The sequence below is a fragment of the Haematobia irritans genome, chromosome 4, assembly GCF_050003625.1.
Source record: "Haematobia irritans isolate KBUSLIRL chromosome 4, ASM5000362v1, whole genome shotgun sequence".
In the NCBI taxonomy this organism is placed as follows: Eukaryota; Metazoa; Arthropoda; class Insecta; order Diptera; family Muscidae; genus Haematobia; species Haematobia irritans.
The window spans coordinates 175,544,016-175,565,970 of record NC_134400.1 but is presented as its reverse complement, the minus strand read 5'-3'; the positions used below and the strand labels follow the sequence as shown (position 1 = coordinate 175,565,970).

Below are 21,955 nucleotides of genomic sequence, written 5' to 3'. Positions count from 1 at the left end.
GCCTATAGGTGAGTACTATGTTCGGTTTTTTCACCAAACACACAAAATTAAAAGTACAATTATATTTATGAAGACGATAACATTTTTATCAAGTCTCTTCAAATTATGGATGGAAAAGATCCAATGTATTGATTGCGAACCATTTAATATTTCGAAATTAATTGATTAAAAAAAGTAACCGTGAAAATAAGCTGATTTTCAGCTTGAAAACTGAACATAGTACTCAGCTTATAGCTGAGTACTATGTTCAGTTTTCAAGCTGAAACCCCGCTTATTTTCACGGTTACTTTTTTAATTTAATTAAATTATAAATACAGAATGGTTCACAATCAATTCCTTAGATCTTTTCTATTCATTATTTCGCAACTTTTTATAAATATAATCGTCTTCATATAGATTTTTGTACTTTTAATTTAGTGTTGTGGTGAAAAATACGAACTATGAGTACTATTACTAACCTTATTTCCGAACGGAATCAATAGCGAACGGCAGTGAGTCACTTTCGTCTATATTTTAATATCCCTACCAATATTGCCAGACCTTAATTAGTTAAAATACCGAAACAAGTCCCATCTCTTTTTCTATAAAATTCAATATAACATCTTTATTTGGCAAACTTCTCACTGAAACTAACTAAAATCACTTCGCCTACGCCAATACCATTAATAAAATATATTTGAATATAAACACTCACTGAATATCAAAATTCTGCCAGCAATAAGAATATTAATAATACAATTGTAATCAACTGATAACTTGAAAATATCTTCCTATCTACTACGTCAATTTGAAAATATTTCGCTTTTCGTCTGCCGTTTACATTGTGTTACGACTCTGACGTTTGTTGCCTTTGTCCGTCATTACCTTTCGTTTTGTTATTGGAAATGGGCTGTTGGTCTATAATCAAAGAATTACGCGAAAATACAAAACAATTTTAACTACGCCTTTCAAGAAGAAAACAACAACACAGGCTTAACAAAATAATTAAATTTCTGTAGCCACAAGTAAAAAGGTAATCTTCAAAAAAAAAGACAATCGTAAAACATTTTGCATAGAAAATTTGAGAGCTGCTATTGTCTTTGTTTTGCTTTCTTGGTGGGTAAGTAAACAGCGTATGGTAGAAATGGACTCTTTAAATATATAATTAAGAATTAGATTTTATTTGTTAATCATTACATTACTATATTATTTTTTACTTACGCCTTCTATTGATTCTATGACCAATCATGTTTATCCTGGGATATGACTTTATAGGGACAATTAAGAAAATTCATTGCAGAAATTGTAGCAGTATTAATATCCATCCATAGGTAAATTTTGAATCAAATTATACTTTTGTTGATAGTACAAAGAAAACTATCTTCGCTATGAATTTTTTTTATGTGTTAAGACGTAGCTGGTAGCAGCTGACTGAAATGCGTAAGGTTATATTCCTCAATGCGATTGTCCATTTCGCAAATGACTAACATATCGCTAACCAAATTCCAGACTAGACTTTGTCAACTTTGGATATTATGAAAGAATTGAATCATACGACCAACCTGAGCTTGTAATAAACAGAGATGAAAAGATATTCGGAAAAAAATCTTGGTAAAATACAAGCAGTTAGTTATTGCAACTGAAGCTGTAAACTTGAAGTTTCAAAAAAGGGTTCAATAAATTGAAACTAAATCATGGGTCGTAATTGAAGTCAAAGGCTTGTAATCAGAATCCAAGATCTTCTAACCTCTGTTTATTTTGTTTTGGGTTAGTTGGTTGTCGTTTATTGTAAACACACGTAGATTTGATTAAATTGTGATACTACTTTCCCTCGTTAATGAGTCGGCCAGTACTCATTCTATGTTTAACTCAGTAAAAATGAGTTAAAAAGGAATGAATGCAGTCTGGTTCTGTTTTCGTCCCAATGATAGGAGTCACCACCAATAGAAACGTTCATTTCAGATATAAGAGCATAGTTTATTACCATTTATCACTTTTTCCACTAATGCCAATAAGTATTCCTTAAAAACTATCTCTGGAGTTCTATTTATTTTTTGTTATTCCTACCACTCTAATCTGGTAGAATGTATTTAGATATATTCACTCATGTTTGTACTTATACTAAAATATATTCGCGAAAAGCACGAAATTGAACATGTAATATTTTAAATTCCAGGGTTTTTTTTTACTTATGAGCAATCAGCTGGATTGTACAAATTACCGAAACATCAACCAGAGTGGAAGCCAAAATAATTTGAATCACTTTTTCAAATTAATTATTTGGTTAATTAATAATCAATAAAATGCATGTATTTTAAATAGCACCTTTCAAATTATTTACGTGGATACTTTTTTTAACCGGAAATGTATCCATACCAGACATAATTAAACTTTCACCATGACCCAGCAAAAAAAAGCGTCGCCAAAAAGTAGTGAAAATGTTCTTTTGGATCCGGAATTGGTGCCAAATTGACGCAGAAGCGATGAATTTAACATGGGCTTGTCATTGGAGGGATGTCCACCATTTCAACAACCGCTGCACTGAATTTGCATCACTTCTTAAGGTGTGAGGCGAATTCAGTGTTTTGGATGTAAATTAAGAAATTTTGTGATATTTTGACGAATAAATCATTTTTAATTTTTTTTTAAGATTTTTAATGCATTATAACGCTTGTCTGGAACTTTTGTGATCAAATATTTTCAAAAATTCGAAATTTTTCTACAAAGGATTTAGCATTTTTTTCGGCTAAATTTAAATAATTTGTACCATTTTATTAATTCCTAATCTGTTTTCAACCTATTTGAAACACACAAAAAAAAAATAAATTTCCCTTTAAAAATATGAAAAAAGCAAGTTATAAAGAAATTAACGCAAATTAATTTCCTGTGCATTTAAAATAAAGAACATCTTTGGGGACTTACGAAATTTCATCATGACTCCACAAAAATTTCATTGGATATGGAAATCAGAACATCAAAATCTTGGAGTTAATTCACATTCATCTGGTAGTAGATATGCAAACATTTATTAGTTTATTTAATGTTTACATGTACAACAAGACAAGGTCTTATAATTAAAGTGCAGGATTTTGTTTATTTATTTTTTTATATTTATTGTGAAAATAACCAACTACAAAAAAAAAATCTTTAAATATACATATAAATATTTGACCAAAATAAAAATTAGAAAAAAACTAGCAATAATAAATTATAATCGAGAAAAACAAAGAATTAGTAAAGATAAATGTTTTTTAAAAATTAGAAAAAAATTAAAAACTATTTTAGTGATTTAGAAAAAAAGTGAGAACAACTACTAATAGAATTTTTCCGGTGCACATGCACAATTTTATGTCTGTTTGCTCTGAAAATAAAATCATTTTTTTTTTTTTAATTTTTCGATCCCATGGTTGGGGCTATATGCATCGGTCTTACTTATGTTAAATTACCTCATATATATTTTGATTTTTTTTTTTTTTGGCTGAAGTCGAAAGTATTAAGTTTTCATTTTTAAATAGTTCGAAAAACGAAAACAAATTTTGCCCAGGATTTATATGAAAATATAAAAATGTCAATATGCAATCACATTTAGTTTCATTGCAGTTTATCTTTTTCCTTCTATTTGCAGATCCATTGAAATATTCTAAGTACACCAGCAATAGTGTAAAAATACCATCCTATTACAACTGTCGATGATGAGTTTATTATTTCGACCAGATATGGATGCTGGTGAAGTGTTTGTGAACTTTAACCAAAATATAACGTAAGAACTCATATCTATATATTGAGCGTTGTAAGAGCACTTGTAACGGCTAACGATGAAATAATTACATTTAAATAATACATAAACAAATTAACGAAACAAATAACGCAACATATAAATGAAAAACATTGTTACAAAATATAGAAGAAAAAAAATGTATTCTAATTGGTGAATAACTTCTTTGCCTCTATCATTACTTTTATGGTATAAAAAGAAGAAAATAGTTAAATATTTTCCAAAAAATCTGTATTGACATTATAATGTCAAACTATTTGATTAAAGTCCTAAAAACTGCAGAAGTAGTAAAAATCTCGAATTATTTTTTTAAGACTTTTTAGTCGGTAAAGTGCTCTAAACTTGTTTTTTTTTTTTCATACATTAACAAATTCGGCATCGACATCCATAGTCTTTGGCCGAGTTTTATCTTTTTGCTGAACCTTGCTTCGGTCCAGCTCCAATAACTTATTTCGATCGATTGTTTTATATTAAATTACGAGTTTTTATTTCTTGACCGTACCCTTAATCAGAACAAGGTGGAACATTATTTCGGGTTTGTAAGCGATGGAGTGCTTTGGTTCAACCGTATGCAATGTCTCTATAACGCTTTGTTCTCTCTAATTGGGTGAATACATCTGTATTGTAATTTTTGTTTAACAATATTATCTTTTTTTGTAGTTCTCTGGCGGTGGGAACAAAATCTGGCTACAGTCTTTACAGTTTAGGTTCTGTAGATAATACCTTAGATAAAATCTATACATGTCCAACAGAGGAAATATTTCTTATTGAACGTCTTTTCGAAAGCTCATTAGTAGCCATTGTTTCACAAAGAGCTCCCAGAAAATTAAAGGTATGTTCTAGTTTTAATCTTGTATTTCGGATCGTTAAAACTTTTTTTTTTTTTTTAATTTTAGGTCTGCCATTTTAAAAAACAAAGTGAAATATGTAATTATTCCTATTCAAATTCCATACTGGCTGTTAAATTGAATCGAGATCGTTTAATTGTATGTTTGGAGGAAAGTCTTTACATACATAACATACAAGATATGAAAGTGGTACATACAATTCGTGATACTCCATGTAATTCAACCGGTTTATGTGCTTTAAGTTCTGCTCCGAATTGTTACTTGGCCTATCCGGGCAGCGTTAACTCTGGAGAAGTGCAAATTTTTGATGCCATTAATTTACATGCTAAAACAATGATACCAGCCCATGACAGTCCTCTAGCTGCATTGGCATTCAGTCCATCCGGTACCGAAATAGCTACTGCAAGTGAAAGGGGTACTGTTATTAGGGTTTTTTCCTCATTGGATGGTTCTAAACTATTTGAATTGAGAAGAGGTCTTAAACGTTGCGTTTCCATTGCATCGCTATCCTTTAGTAATTGTGCTGAATATCTGGTCTCCAGTTCGAATACTGAAACAATACATATATTTCGTTTGGATCGCAGCTCTACGGAGAGTAATGATACTAAACAAAGTTCGGATGATTGGATGGGGTATGTATATTTTTGTTTTTGTATTGGTTTACGTTTAATTTAAATAGAAGGTTGTGGATGTAATGTGGCAATTAAAAAATTGGCAATGAACTCGGTGTTTTGTAATAACCTAAAAAATTTATACTCACAAGACCAGGGCTGTGGGATCGAGTCAATTTTGCTCGACTCCGGCTCCGATTTCAGCATTTCTTATTGGCCTCGACTCCGACACCGGAGCCGACTTCAGGTGGTGTACCCAAATCTCATTTTAACAGTATTCCAATTGTAATTTTAAGGTGTAGTGTTCCAAAAATAGACCGATATAAGTATTCTATTTTGCCATATGTGTTTATATGTCCAAAAAACTCTTAATTTTATTTTTTGATACGACTCGACGACAAATCTCTATATTTTGGGGTTGCAAAGAACTCTACATTTTAATTTCAGGCCAATAAATTAAAATACGACACAAGACAATATAGACACCACATAAAAATATGGGTAGATAACAACAATCTTCAGAATAAGAATTTATAAAAACACAAAATTTCAAAAAATAATTAGGCTTCCAGAAGTTTAAGAAGTTAAATCCTGGTATTGGTCTATATAGACATTTAATAAAAAAAAAAATAAATCTATATAAAAAAGAAAAATACACAAAAGTCCAAATGTCGGGCTAATCAGATAGAAAGTTTAGATGTTAAAAAATGTAATGTGTCGGATATATAAAACAAACATAAAATGCCATAAATTAGGACGGGCGGAATTTTAAATAACCACTACCATACAACAGATGGCAGGAATAGCTGGACAGTTACGAATATTGTTTCTATAGAAGTAAAATGGTGAAACATCGATTTATAAAGGTTATGGACATTACAGGCCATTAATTTAATGTAAAGAATTTCGAGTGGCTTTGATGAAGCAAACTTTCTCCCAAGAGACCGCCTCAGATGGTACGTTGGCAGAGATTTAATTTAAAATTACAGCTTCCAAGGACATCGGGTGTATATGGAGATTTCTCAAGTAATTATCTCCATATACAAAACCTGGGCCGACGGGAAATTTCCGCATTTATTTATGGATCTCAAATAACTCAAAATCTCTGACAAATCTTATGAAAATTTGCATACAAGCTTATTGGACATGGAGATTAAGGAATTCATATTATTAAGCTATTGAAAGATACCAGTCTCGACAAAAAATATGATATAGTCAGACATACGTGACAAGCGCATGAGTGAAATGTTCACCGTCGGTAAATATTATTAAAAAAACGTAAATAAGTTCTTATTTCAAAAGACCAAATATGATTAGGATCACTAGATACATAATCCTCCCAATCACTGAGTAGAAGTGGAAACAAATATCTGAATTATTGCAAACTGTTTAGCCTTGAAAATCTCTCTAAGTGGTTTCAGTGCAATTTGGAACGCCGTTCGGACTCGGCTATAAAAAGGAGGTCCCTTGTCATTGAGCTTAACATGGAATCGGGCAGCACTCAGTGATAAGAGAGAAGTTCACCAATGTGGTATCACAATGGACTGAATAGTCTAAGTGAGCCTAATACATCGGGCTGCCACCTAACCTAACCTAACCTAGCCTTGAAAATATATATCAACCACAATTTCTTCCTCCTTAGTCCTGTAGTTTAAAATGACGTACTTTATTATAGAATAGACCAGTCATAAAGGTACTTTTTGGGGTATTTCAAAATACCGAAAAAATATTTTATTGCCAGCCACTGTATTTTAGTTTTCACTTAGAAATATTTATTTTTGTAATCCTTTTGTTTTTGCTTTGTTTTTCTTATGCTTGTATATATTATTTTAATTATAATTTTTATAATTTCTTTTCTATTTTTTTATATTTACACCTTAATATATTTCCTCTGAATCAATCAACATTTAACTCTCTTTTAAAATGCACATCAATGTATTGTTCATTGTAACTACTTTGTAAACACGTCCTGGTCATTGTATTATCACTATCATTTCAATCTTCACACATGCATAAATTAAACTTCGCGTCTCGCATTTCAAAAAAGTTACTCGTTTTTTAGATATCTTAGCAAGACTGTTTCGAACTATTTGCCAACACAAGTTACAGATGTCTTTACTCAAGGACGTGCATTTGCTTCAGTCACTTTGCCAGAGGCGGGCATTAGACGTATGTGTGCCATATCCAAGATACAAAAACAATTGAGGTAAGTAGAGTTCATTATAGAATGGATATGTGTGTATTAATAAATGTGTGTACTTATAAAAGTCGACATTTTTATAAAGAGTCGAAAATCGAAAATTTGATGTCGAAACCCTAAACATATTCATCGACTATTTGATTTAAAATAATTAATGTCCATCTTTGATGTCGACTAGACTACCACTGGTTTTATCTATCACACGGACTAGGGATACAAAGTCAAGATCGACTTTTTGTTAAAAAGGAATCATAAATCTGCTCCCTCCTGAGTAAAAGGGGAAACAAAATTTCTGAATTATTGCAAACAGTTTAACCTTGAAAATAGATAATAACCACAATTTCTTCCTTTTAAGTTATGTACTTGCAAATGATAAAATAAACCGAAATCGACTAATCGACTTTTAAGCATAAAATCGAAGATATTTCTATGCCAACAAATCATCAAAACGTTGCCATGTTCGAGGATGACTTTTTATGTTCATAAAATTTCTACTACCTTACCAGGATTTCAAAGATCGATTTCATCCTGCCATGTTCACTTCTATATAACAATTTTTCGATCAATAAATAAAAAAAAATCGATTAAGGTAAAATCAAAAAAGTATTATGACAAAATTAAATTCAAAATGTCGAATTTCAGTATTAAATGTTAACTTGTAGTTTTTTAGATATTTTTCAAAACATTTCTATACCTCGGCCTTTAGAAGAGAAGAAATCACGTAGTCTTCTATAAATAAGAATAGGATTCAGTATTTAAAAAAATGAATCACATTCCAAATCGTATTGTTTAAATCAAATTGAAATAATCTTTTTAGGTCGATAAAACCAAAATCACAAATATTGTTTTTTGTTTATACTTCTGAAAGACGCATAGAGGCTACTGTTTTTCAATAGACAAAAATCTTCATAGAAATATGTTAAAACAAGTCACCAATTTTTAATATACTGAATATAATTTTAAATTCCATTCTCATCATATAGAACTTTTATGTATATTCATCGATATTTTTTGCAGGCTTTTAATAGCATCTCAAGATGGATATTTGTACGTTTATTCAATACCGTCTGTTGAAGGTGCTGAATGTCAATTGATAAAGAAACATGATTTACGACTTGATGAATGTTATGCTATTGATGTCCGAGGTAATTTATGATAATGTTTTATTATTATTGGAAATTAATTTAGTTCTTCACCTTTGAGTTATTAACTTTGTGTTATTTTATCTCTTTTTGGTGTACTTTTTCGTTTGTTGTTGATTCATCAGTCTCACCATCTATAGGTGTCTCAGCAGCAGCAGGTGCTACTGCTACTGCGGCAAATACATCACCTAGTTCTTCGGCAGGTGCCTCATCGAACAAAGACGAAACAGTTACTAAATCGTCGCCTTCATCAAATAGTTATGCTGCAACAGTTAAAACTGAGGGACAATCTAGTAATGCCTCATCTTAAATAAATGATAAAATCTTTTTTATACATATTACTTGGAAGACATTTCGATGTTCAAGACATAGAAAGTCCGCGTGGAATATATTAAAAATATAATAGATTGGAAAATCGCTATAATAAATGATTTAATAATTCGTCTGCCCCTCTTCTTTTCAAGTTGTACATCATTATTATGTATTTCGTTAATTTTGTGTCACTACATTGTGAAAGATCGATTTTCTTGAATTCTATCCTTAAACTTAATTTGGGTATTGATATTCATAAGAAAAATATTTTCAAGAAATGTAAAATTCGATATTAGAAATGTTGAATGTAATGCTTTCATCCATTTGTATTTGCCTTTTGAAAATTAATATATTTTTTTTTCATTTTTATGTTTGATAATCGATTATGTGGTTTTGAATACCAAAAAAAACGGTTTTCAAACTTTTATCTAAGACTATTATTTTAAGTATAGATTTCTTATTTGCAATAAAAGAAAACAACAAAATATGAACTCTTCAGTTTAGGCAATGAAATATTTTTTTATTTTTGTGTTTTTTTTTTTTTTGTTTCTTTCCTTAATGATACATTCATTCAGTATCATTCGCATATATAAATACACATCTTATATATCTATGTACGTAGCATATCTCCACAAACCAATACCCACCAAACAAATCAACACATTTTGAACTTTTATTCATAATTTCATGTCCACATATTTTATTTCGTCAGTTAGTCATAATAAGTGACGTTGTTATTCATCGACTACTAAATGTGCATGCAAATAGTCTCCACTAGATTCTTATACAGTACAATATATAAAATTTTTCTCTTTTTAATTTATTCTTTATAATAAGAAAAGATACTTAAACGAATGAAAAGAAAATATAACATATTTTTGGTTTGTGACTTTCAAATTGGAACAGTGGGTAAGTCTTAAAACAATTGTAAACTCGCCTCAGTTACAAAATTTTGACATTTTTATTCAGGTCTCACCTGTATTCGAAAAATATAGATTTAAAAAATAATTTGCAAAATTTGAAAATGTTTTTTGAAACGACTGCTGCGATTCTGTTTTTTGAAACGACTGCTACGGTGTTCTCGAGTCACAAACTATGTGAATTTTTAAAACATATTCATCTAGAGTGAAGTCGTGTCTTTTGGGTTACCAACCGCGGCAGAAGATGCCTCGTGAGTAACCATACTTCCAGCATTCATCTAAAATTGCTTAGAAGAAGCGCTACTAATACTTAAAGATAGCAGATAATACCAGAGATGGTACCGATTTGGTATCTCTATGCAATGGTCTTCCATCGTAAGATCTATTTTATGCTGTATATCATTTTCGATAACAATTCTCCTTGTTTACTAAAAAGATGCAGATTATTAAACGTTCCACCCGGATCCTTCGGATGGATGTGGGAATTCTCATGCCACGAATGTGCCTGCAGTGTGCCAGATTCCACTAACCCAGATTCCACACTAACCCGTGAGCCGTGTTGACTGGGGCAAAAAGTTGCAGATTTGTGTTGGCAAAACGGAATAGTAATCTACATGTAACTTCTTTAACAATAAAATGTTTGTTTAATCCTTAAGGTTGAATTACACACCATGCGTCAATCCGTGCGTTGATGGAAGGGTTGATTTTTTTCTGTTTGCGGCAGACTATTCGAGCTTTTGATTTCAAAGAGAAATTTCAACTCTTCAATCATCGGACGCATTGTATGTAATTCTACCTTTATCTTTGCCAAAGGTAGTTGGAATTACATACCATGCGTTAATGCGTCCGTTGATTAAAGAGTTGAAATTCCCCTCGGTTAGAGTGCTTCAAACAGAAAAAATCAACCCTTCCATCAACGCACGGATTAGCGCATAATATGTAATTTCACCTTATTTCTTAACGTGCCCTAATTGCCTACTGACAAATCAATGAAATATTTAATAATACAATGCACCCAGAAAAAAAGGGGCTCTAATGCCAACTGAACTTTATTTTAGTTCATGAAGATTAGTTGATTTTAGTTTAATTTTGCACAATATGAGTATATGTTCCTTATTTGAATAATTTTTTAATAAGAAAAAAGTTGTATTCAAATATAGTGCACAATTTTACTACAAAATGAAATAGTTCATATTTTCCTAAAATGGCAGAAGTTTGCTTATATTGAGTTCATAAGTCTCTAAAATGAGTAAATTTTACTAATATTGTACCTGTCTTGAACTTCGTACAGCGCTAAAGACATTTTAACAATTCTTAAATCCAATTTTTAATTTCAATATATGAAATTTTCTTAAACAACAGAAAAAAATTAATTATTTTTAAAAAGAGATTAATTATTTTTAAAAAGTATTAACTTATTTATAACATGTTGCAATTAGAAAACTATTTTAGTTAAAATTTTCTAAAATAAACCTACATTTTCTTCCACGGTGGGTTCACTTTTTTTGGGTGTGAGCTATTATGTAAACATTTTTATCAATATGTAAAAATTGGGCGATATGGGCCCAATTTCCACTTCAGTGTTAAGGAGCATTCTTTTAGCCCAAATAAAGGGGTCCTTCACTAAATATACACATTTTACAAGGCAGATTTGAATTCTGAGTACAATATGGTTATGATTGTTATTGAAAACACAAAAAAATGATAAATAAATAATCAAAACCTATTATTTTAGATATAACCCTTTGTTTGGCTAGTTGTCAAATTAAATTCTATCGGATAGATTTAAATTAATACAAATGTCTTTAAATATATACGTTTATTTATTTCAAATATTGAAGTATTCATACAATGCAATGTTGTTATTCTCAGGGGAAATAATGTTATAATACGGAGGGAGTGGGGACCAAATATGAAGATCAAATTCATTATTTTACAACTATCGACAGAGAGTTGCGTCGATTTTTTCTAGCCATGATGCAATATCTTTAAGTTTAAGACGATACATAACATCCTTAGCTATAGGATTATGTTCCAAATACACGGTCTTTAATGATTTATTTTCCTTTAGTATTTCAACATTTTTCCAATCATCAATGGAATTATCATTTAGCCATAACTCTTCCAATTGCTTTAAACAGGCAATATTGTCAATAGTTTTAAGACGATTCTTAGCCAAGTCCAAAGTATCCAATTGTGTATTTTCATCCAGATTTTCTATCATCTCAATGCCGTTTTCTGACAAATATAATTCAGACATAGTCTTGAGTTTCTCCAAGTTTTCAATTTTTATAATACGATTAGCTTGCAAACTCAGTATTTCTAAATTGACCAATTTGTCAAGATTTTCAATATTTGATATCTTGTTTTTACCCAAGAATAACTGGCGTAAATTGACAAGATTATCAAGATTCTCGATTCGTTTTATTTTATTATCTCCCAGTTCCAGCATATTGAGATTAGTCAGCATATCAATGTTCTCAATTTGGGTGATTTTGTTAGATACCAAATATAGCTTTTGCAATTTTGTTAATTTCTCGAGATTTTCAATTTTAGTGAGACGATTAAAGCTCACATCCAATATTTCCAGGTTAACCAAGGTATCCAAGTTTTCCAACTTTGTCAATTGGTTATCATACAATTCCAATTCGACCAGTGTAGTAAGGGTATGCAGATTTTCAATTTTCTTGATCAAATTCCAACGCAAATATAAGCGCTCTACCTGGGTCAATGGTTCCAAATTTTCAAGTTTATCAATTCGGTGATGATTTAAATCTAATTCATAACAATCTGGATCATTCGCGACGACTTCCTCAATGGAAGAAACTTTTTCGCCGGGTATGACATTGGGTCGTGATGCGGCCTTTTCACAATTAGCAGCAACAATAGAAAGTTCGGATACTTCTTCTTCGTGAGCAACATTGTCTTTGTCTGCAGAATCAGCCATTGCACATTAAATGTTTAACAAAACGAGCTTCGGACAAATATATTTCAATTTATATTTGCATACAAAATAACTACGCGAATTACTCCAGCTTTTTTTAAATGCAGCCTATCATATGATTCAAAGATGCAATAAAACCCCGTACACATCATGGAATTCGTCGTTCACAATTTAAAGCTCGGTATGCATATTTAACGAAATCTCTCCAAGCCATATGAAGTTCAAGTTTAGCCGCTAAAATCGTGAATAGTTGCTTTGGGGTATTCCCCACCAAGCTTTACTAAAATTGACATCGAAGAGATATAATTTTATATTGCTTTTAATGATTAGTTTTCGGTTTTAGCGCCTAATGCGCTTTACAGACTATCAGTTATTCCGGACGGAATGTCGGTGTTTGTAAAGCATCTTACAGTGTGTCGGATCGATACGACTTGTCGGCGATGACTAAATAATCGGTAAATGTGTTATCGATCCCATAACCATGCAATGTGCACAATATATGGGATATGTTCGACACGAGCACTGTCGTCCGGAATAACTGATAATCTGTAATGCGCTTTACAGACTATCAGTTATTCCGGACGGAATGTCGGTGTTTGTAAAGAATCTTACAATGTGTCGGATCGATACGACTTGTCGGCGATGACTAAATAATCGGTAAATGTGTTATCGATCCCATAAACATGCAGCAGTATCGATTATGCCTTCGGACTTAACTTATAATGTGCACAATATATGGGATATGTTCGACACGAGCACTGTCGTCCGGAATAACTGATAGTCTGTAAAGCGCATAAAGCGCATAAAATCGCCATTTTTAACGATTACGTTTCTTTAATAATCCATTTCAAATAATATAAAATTTGTGAAAAGTTGCTTTGGGCTATTTCCCATCAAGTTATGATAAAATTTGCATCAAACGCGATTTACAGACTATCTGTTATTCCGGACGACAGTGCTCGTGTCGAACATATCCCATATATTGTGCACATTATCAGTTAAGTCCGAAGGCATAATCGATACTGCTGCATGTTTATGGGATCGATAACACATTTACCGATTATTTAGTCATCGCCGACAAGTCGTATCGATCCGACACACTGTAAGATTCTTTACAAACACCGACATTCCGTCCGGAATAACTGATAGTCTGTAAAGCGCAAAAGAGGTATAATTTATAGTGTTTTAACTGATTTTTTTTGGTTTTAAAGGCTAAACTCGAACCCACCCACCTTTAGCTGAAATTTCGTTTACTTGTCAATAACGCAGTTTAGCCATGTATTTCTTATGAGAGAAAATAGTAAACAGTCGATAAGCCCGGTATGCAGCGCTGCTGTACTTATTATGGAAGTTTTCCATATATTTATTTATTATGGAAGAAAAATGTGAACAGTCAATAATAAATTAAATTAAGAGTAGTAAAAACACGAATGTATTTCTTATTGGTTGCGGAAATTTCGCTAGAATTGCATACCAGGTTTAGAGCCCATGTATATAAGAAGTACTGCATTATCAGCATATAGCAGAAATCTTATAGGCTTCAAAACATTTAAATAAAAATTTTATTTATCTGAGCCATCCTGCTATTTCAAAAAAATTTGTCACCCTATAACTACTGTGGAAGCATCAATGACATTGATGACATCTTTAAGTAGTTCATTGAATTATCTATATTGTTTTGTATTTTAGACTATTATATGAAATATAATCGAATAAACCGAACATTTGAGAAGTAAAGACCATTTGATCAACAATTAAATTGGCTCATTATTTATTGTTCTCATCGTATCGTATGACAGTTCGGAGAACAGTAAACAACAGTGTTGTATCTGCTATATTTTTTGTTGTTGGCCAAAAGTGTGTACCGACATATTAAGTTTTGGATTTTTCGAGAAAAATAACACATTAGCTAAATTGTAAGGAAAAGTGATTTGTTGTCACAAGTTGGTGAAATTAAATACCAAAATTATTTACAAAATATAATTTCAATATTCTAAGACAAAAAAAAAACACAGAGGATATACAGAAGAAATGTCTGACTGGGATACAGTTACTGTTTTGCGAAAGAAGGCACCAAAGCCGGGAGCTCTTAAAACTGAGTCAGCAATTAATAATGCTCGTCGACAGGGTCAATCCATAGAAACCACGCAGAAATGTAAGTTTCAAATAAGAAATAAAAATATATAAATATTCCATAATGCAAGACACAACACATGCTTAGGTTATGTGCATGGGAAAGTGAAATTGTCTATTTTGACGATGCACGATGGAAGAAAACGTAAGATATTTTCTAGGTTAGATTTAGGTTTCTTATGATACAGATATGAAATTGAGTTTTAGTGAATGACTTCTAGTCTATTTTAATGGTTATATCTATATATTTTTATCAAATCCTATTGCTATCAATGCAGTTCAACTTGGTGGCGATATACATACAATCACCCTAATTGCAATTATGGATGTTGTTTATGACAATCGACAACATTCAACCGTCTGAAATGACTATTGTGTTTGAATTCTGATGTTTGTGTCTGATGACATGTTATAAATTAAATTTTTATGACATCTGTCTTTCCTTCTGCGTGGAAGTCAGCACGTGTGGTTGTTCTGCCTAAATCGCGGAAGGTGGAAAGTCTTAGCGATTACAGACCTATTTCTATTCTACCTGTCTTTTCCACAGTTATGGAACATTTGATAAAGGATCAGATACTTGAGGGTGGAACTGAGAGTTTTTGTGACAACCAGTATGCGATTCGTAAGGGATATAATACGACAATTATATCAAATTATATCTTGGGGCCTCTTTTTATTTGATTTGTATGTTGATGGGCTTCAGAGACTGTTATGTTCTTGCGATTGTGAGTCCTTCACTTATGCAGATGATGTTTTTCTTGTTTTTAGTGGTGATCGTTCTGTCCCTGATTTATTGAAAGAGACTATGAATAGGCTTTTCGGACCAGGGTTTTCCCGATTTAAATGTTTCTCTAGGAGATGAGAATATTCAGTTTATGGACAGACATAAGTGTCTTTGTGTGATGCTTGATTCTTCTCTTAATTTTAAACAGAACATTGATGCTGTATGTGGTCGTGTTTGGAGTGGTTTGAGACGATTATACTCCGCTAATATTTACCCTACGGAAAATGGATCAACCCCAGGATCGTTACAGGACTAGTACCTGGTATGTGTGGACCAGACCCAGTTCTGGTCCAAACGTATGGCAGGGACCAGCCACTTTAACATGGATTTGCCATTGGCGGGGTAAATTTACACGGTAGGACAGGACTTGAACTCATTCCAAAGGACACGTCCTGGAACAACTTAGTAGGACTACCCCATAGACAGGTCCTCATGAACCAGTCTGGGACAAACTCTTAAGAACCTGTTTCATTTTAAGCATCCGTATCGCACCAGAAAGGACAAGTTTTTCTCGAAGTGTACTCTGGTACGATTGAAAGATATATGCACTCTATAAAAAGACTTGTGAATTCCATGTCCGTTTTGTGTATTGGGTTCCAAGGCGCGACCACATCTCTTGTCATGTGAAGGACTTCTTGGGATGTAGTTTAGACTTTGTAAGAGATCTTATGCTATATACATTTCATAAAGTAGTCAGGGATGCAGGACCTTTGTGTTTAGTAGATTAACACGTAATCCGCAGATTTGTGCGCCACTCATTCGAAATTCGATGTTTATGAGATCATTTGTTGCTAGGATTGCCAGATGTTGGAATTTGTTGAATTGGTCTTATTGATGTATGATTGCCACTATCCGAACTGGACTTGATGATTATCAGTTTTACAATTAATGGCTGTTATCATATTTTATTTTGTTTTTATTTTTGGGGAACCATTTAATTGAATTATTTTTTTATTATATAAGTTTTTATTAATAATGAGAATAGATATTATTATCATTGAATGTTACATATTGATACTCCGGATTTATATGCTACGTAATACAATTTTTTGGCCATAAGGCTTTTTGTATTATATATGTTGGATAAATAAATAAATTAAAAATTCCTATATAATCTATTTTACCTAAAGTAGTCGATTATATTATTTGGTTATATTACTATATGTACTTTCAATGGTAAAACTGCTTCAGAAGTCGTAGAAGCGCAGCAGTGTTACTGCTAACTGATGCTATAGGTGGGTATTAAGTTCGAGTTTAGCCGCTAAAAACGTCATTTTTTCACGATTACTTTTCTTTAATAATCCATTTCAAGGAATACAAACTTTGTGAAAATTTGCTTTGGGCTTTTCCCCATCAAGTTATAATGAAATTTGCAACAAATTCGTATAATTTCATGCATTTTTTCCTACTGATTTAGTCTTACTGATTTAGTTTTTAGTTTAGTTTGGATACATCATACATAATAGTATTTTTCAAAAACGGTGTACAGATATATCGGAAGTGCTGCTGGAAAAAAGTTTGACACTCATTTTGACCAAATATTTACCTAGTGTGACCATACCCTTCGCCTTGTTAAAGGCTAATATGATAATATAATATTAGTAAAAACACTCGACCATTTTCTCTGTTAGGTTCTGCAAAATGCGAATATAAGAAAACTTCACTGTGAATACGCTCTCACAAACAGGGTTGAGATATTTGTGCTAAATATGCATATTTTTCCGTGCGAACATTCCAGAACAACATCAATTTGTGTTCAAAAAATCTCAAAACGAAAGTTTCTTTATTTGAAGTTTAACATATTTTTGTGCAAGAATGTGATCTTATTACTAGGTTTAAGGATTGCTATCACACTAGGCCCAGTTCTTTGCCCAATGTTTCCAAACTTTCTTGTTTGCGATACTTCATAGTTTTTGTTGTTATTTCAATGTGGCACTGTACTGGTGGGTGTAGTCTACTTACCAAATGGTAACTTAGATTATTTTGAAATTGATGTTGGAGATATTTTTGAAAAGTATTCTCATATTATTGTGGCGGGTGATTTCATTAATGATCTTTTTAACCAAGAAAAGACTTTTAGGGTTCTTTCGCTTTGTAATGGATTAAACATGTCTTTGAGACACGACTATCTGCCGATTTTGCCATTTTGTTGTTAGATGCAACACATGTTCTCGGGACGTTCATTGCAAAATGGCACAACCCAATTTCAGTGTCCTTTTTTTACAATAGCCGAAATTAAAAGAAGAACAACGGATGAGCTTGTAAAATATTACGATTATTCTTTAATTAATATTGAAGAATTCATATTTCTGATTATGATTTTTATTGATTTTATAATACAATGAATGTAGATTTCCGGCTAGTACTATTATTATACGGCCTACGAAAAGAAGTGGCGACATCTCTCAAAACATGTATTGTTCATTGAGTAACCTTTTTTGGATGGTTTAGGTGTTTCGTTAAATGAGTATTTTCACGCGGTACGTTATGATGAATATACAGGATCATTTTCATTCTCATGTATTGGTTTGAGTGATTTGTTTATAGCATTTGGCATACTTAGGTCGAATGCTTGCGGTGTTGATTGAATTCCTCTACGGTTTCTAAAAATTATTTTTCCATATCTTTGTGATCAACTAATGCTTAGGTTCGATAGCAATATAGTCACCTCAATGCTTCCAAGTATGTCGAAGTTAGCTCGGGTAGTACCGATTCCCAAAAAAGGCACATCTTATTATATTGATAATCTTAGCCCCTTTGGTGTATTGTCTATATTCTCAAAAATGTTTGGACATATTATTCGATACCAGGTTACGAAAAATATGAACTGCAGAAAAGGAAAATAGCAAACTTACAACTTCTGTTTCGATTTATTTAACCCTTTCACTACCGAAATAAACCTAATGTTAAAAACTTTTATTTTTCTATCTACCTCAATTACTTCAAGAGCAATATGGGTTTGTTCTGCAAACTTGATTCATGAATTGTGACCAAATGGCCTTACGAAAATAAACGCTATAATATCTTTCAAAGTATGAGAAAAAATACAAAAAAGAACCCGTAAAGGTATCAGCTATAGTTTTTGTATGAAGGTCCATTTACTAGAATCATACAGTAGAAAAATTGTCTCAAATTTTCGTATTTTTCGTTTATTGTTAAATTTTATAAAAATGTATTTTAGACCTCACCAATATAAACAATATTTATAGTTTATTTAGATTAAAGACTCCACTTTAAAATAACATTGAGAAATATATCGAAACTAAGTGGAAAATAGAATTTGGTGTCTTTTTCGAATGTCCTTCTAAGTGGACATCGGTAGTGAAAGGGTTAAACATTGTCCTATCATATCTGTCAATGTATTTCAGAGTGCATATAAATCACCCTAGTCTCACAATAATTACTCAAGGCAAAATGTCGTACCAGTTTAACCTTGCTAGCAATTCTTGTTGTTTTTTTCATCCTTTTGTTACCTGAGAGATAATTGTATTTCTTATATACATTATTGTTATGCGATCGTTGGTTAATATGAACATTTTACTAGGGGGAATTTATGAGATACAAGTTTCGAGGTTTATCTCTTATTTGCTTCAACTTGTAAGCCAAAATTACCCAGCAAAAAAAGAGCTTCCAAAAAAGTAGTTTGGATCCCCAATCTGTGATCCGGAAGTAGTGCAAACTTGGATCATCTCCAATGAATTTTACATGGGCTTGTCATAGGACGGAAGTACTCCCTTTTTGGATCCTTTGCATTGCTTTAGAAGTTGTGCCCTGGAAGTTAATTTGAATGAAGAAATTTAATAAGCGAAAAAAATTTTTTTTTAATCAATTTCACTTTTTTTTCATCTATATGTTTTATTACACAATTATTTTCCTATTATCAAATTTTTACAATTTGAATAACTTTTTCGCTCCGACCAGGGGTTGAACCTGGGTTTGCTGGCACCATAACAAAACGTCTTAGCACACTCAACCACAAACGCCATTGAACATAAAGTGTCGAAAGGTCAATTCAAATGTTTGTGATATGATCGTAATACGACACCAAGGCATAACATTCTAATTGCTTTTCGAGATGTTCTTTATTAGTATGAACGAAACAATAAGAAACGCAGGTTCAAATCTCACCAGCGGCAATTTTTTTATCAAATATTTTTCTAAAAAAATTTGTTTATGTCATGCATCGTTTTTATTTTCGGAATATATTTTCGTATAAATATATTTTTTCCATTAAAAATCATAAAAAAAATAAAAATTCTCATAATTTGCAAAACCTTCTCAAACGAACTTCCATGGAAGCGAAAAAGTCAAACGGCATAGATTCAAATCCCAGCGGGTTGACATTTATTTTTACTTTTTTTTATTAATTTATATTTTTCTTTTAGTTTTTTTTATTAGTTTTCTATTTTTTTTATAAAATTTAATTGTACAAAATTTGCACTTTAAATACCCTGATTGCGTTCTTTCTATTACTTTTCCACAAGGACTGCATCGGAAGTAGAAAAAAATCATTGGGGGATCCCAAGATGCGCTTTAAAAGAAATGTTTGTGCACTTGTCCAAAAGGACTGCATCGGAAGTGGAAAAAAAATTATTGGGGGATCCCACGATGCACTTTAGAAGAAATGTTTGTGGACTTGTCCAAAAGGACTGCATCGGAAGTTCAAAAAAACGCGATGGGGGATTCTGGGATGGGCTTTAAAAGAAATGTTTGTGGAACAACTTCCAATTTTTTTTTTGCAGGGTATGAAGTTCATGTAATTTTTTATACCCTACTTTGACGCTCAAAACAAGACAATTGGAAAAAGGAAATTTTTGCGTATTATTCTTTTATCCCAACGCAGGCAAACGATGACTCTGGCCAACATTTGACCTTCACTTATTAAGGAATTAAATTTGATCAGCTCCAATATTCTTATGCCATAGTAATGTTTATTCATTCATTTATACACAGATGGTGCTGGCACCAATAAACAGCATGTGACAACCAAGAATACTGCCAAATTGGATCGTGAGACTGAAGAGTTAAAACATGATAAAGTTCCATTGGAAGTGGGTAAAATTATAATGCAAGGACGTCAAGCCAAAGGACTAAGTCAAAAGGATCTTGCTACTGTAAGTTAAAAAAAAAAAACAGATTAAAGAACTTTCGAGTTTTAAATGGTTGTCTTTTGTATTTAGAAAATTTGCGAGAAGCAACAAATTGTAACGGACTATGAAGCCGGTCGTGGAATTCCCAATAACATGATTTTGGGTAAAATTGAACGAGTGATTGGTATCAAATTACGCGGAAAAGATCGCGGCCAACCCTTGGCGCCTCCCGGTAAAAAGTGAGAAAGTGCAACAGCCGCTGCTAAAACAAGTGGTGGCGGTAATAGTGTTGGGAGCGGCGTTGTGGTTGCAAAACCTAAAAACAAAACGAATGATACATCTAAGTCACGAACAGCAACAGATGCGGCATCAAATAATAATTCATCCTCTCACAATACTACTACTTCTGCTAGATGCAGCAATAAGCGCAAATAATTTATTTATCGGGAGGCTTCAGCTTCTACCAACAAATATTGGAAGATGGATAATGAATGCAATGTTTTCTATGTTTAACTAAAATTTAACAAAATTAAGATTATAACTCCCCCTTTGGCGCTTGTTTTTTTCCTTTTTGTATTTGAATTCAAATGAAAGCATGCAAGATAGTTTAAAATGTCAGGCATTCATATCATGTGGGAACCGAGCAGAATGTAGGAACTCTAATATATAATAGACATTCTTTAATGCTTATTAAACTTTTTTTTACAAATTAATTCTATATAAAGAATCTTAATATTGTAATAAACGTGAGTACTTTGTCCAAATTCATCATCAGCAAAAAAAAGAACATTAATTTTTTATTTTTTATCTTTATTATTTCCTTTCGCTTGAAACTGGAAAGGAAAATATAAATATTATGTTTAATATTTTCTAATGAAATACATATTTTTGAAATTTATTCAAACGATTTGTTTTATTATATCCAATTCGCCATTTTTAATTTCATGTTTGAGCCCAAGTTTAAATTTTTCAATTGAAGTCATTTACTCACAAACATTTGGTAAATGTAGTAAATAAGTTAAAAAGTGTATCTTACTTATACATACATATAAGATACATAAGTAAAGATCACTATCTTTTCAAAATAATAATAATAAATGTGTTTTATGTGTTTAAATATAAAACAATTATTAAATAACTTGTTTTATTGGAATGTTCTGTTGAGCATGGACAAAATGTTTAATAAGTTCTTTGTTTTTTAGAAAATTTAACATGGC

At 31.8% G+C, this 21,955-nt stretch overlaps 3 protein-coding genes across 7 annotated transcripts; 2 read left to right on the top strand and 1 right to left on the bottom strand.

Annotated features, from left to right (window-relative positions):
- Positions 1-860: 860 nt before the first annotated feature.
- Atg18a (Autophagy-related 18a) lies at positions 861-9,000 on the top strand. Of its 4 annotated transcripts, none has more exons than XM_075306030.1 (7): positions 861-1,012; positions 3,605-3,739; positions 4,415-4,586; positions 4,651-5,234; positions 7,276-7,419; positions 8,431-8,558; positions 8,681-9,000. In XM_075306030.1, the coding sequence occupies exons 2-7, from the start codon at positions 3,669-3,671 to the stop codon at positions 8,863-8,865; spliced, it is 1,284 nt and encodes a 427-aa protein (XP_075162145.1). In that variant the 5' UTR covers positions 861-1,012; positions 3,605-3,668; the 3' UTR covers positions 8,866-9,000. The 4 variants fall into 4 exon arrangements, with proteins under 4 accessions (XP_075162145.1, XP_075162143.1, XP_075162142.1 ...); XM_075306028.1 differs by having other exon boundaries at positions 7,261-7,419; XM_075306027.1 differs by having other exon boundaries at positions 863-1,099; positions 7,261-7,419.
- A 2,591-nt stretch (positions 9,001-11,591) lies between these two features.
- Positions 11,592-12,869, bottom strand: sds22 (protein phosphatase 1 regulatory subunit sds22). Its single transcript, XM_075305644.1, has one exon. It carries the CDS (start codon positions 12,732-12,734, stop codon positions 11,727-11,729), a length of 1,008 nt encoding a protein of 335 aa, XP_075161759.1. The 5' UTR covers positions 12,735-12,869; the 3' UTR covers positions 11,592-11,726.
- A 1,603-nt stretch (positions 12,870-14,472) lies between these two features.
- Positions 14,473-21,636, top strand: mbf1 (multiprotein bridging factor 1). 2 transcript variants are annotated; one of them, XM_075306025.1, is made up of 4 exons: positions 14,511-14,647; positions 14,730-14,886; positions 20,602-20,762; positions 20,829-21,636. In XM_075306025.1, the coding sequence occupies exons 2-4, from the start codon at positions 14,763-14,765 to the stop codon at positions 20,979-20,981; spliced, it is 438 nt and encodes a 145-aa protein (XP_075162140.1). In that variant the 5' UTR covers positions 14,511-14,647; positions 14,730-14,762; the 3' UTR covers positions 20,982-21,636. The 2 variants fall into 2 exon arrangements, with proteins under 2 accessions (XP_075162139.1, XP_075162140.1); XM_075306024.1 differs by having other exon boundaries at positions 14,473-14,886.
- The last annotated feature ends 319 nt before the right edge of the window (positions 21,637-21,955 follow it).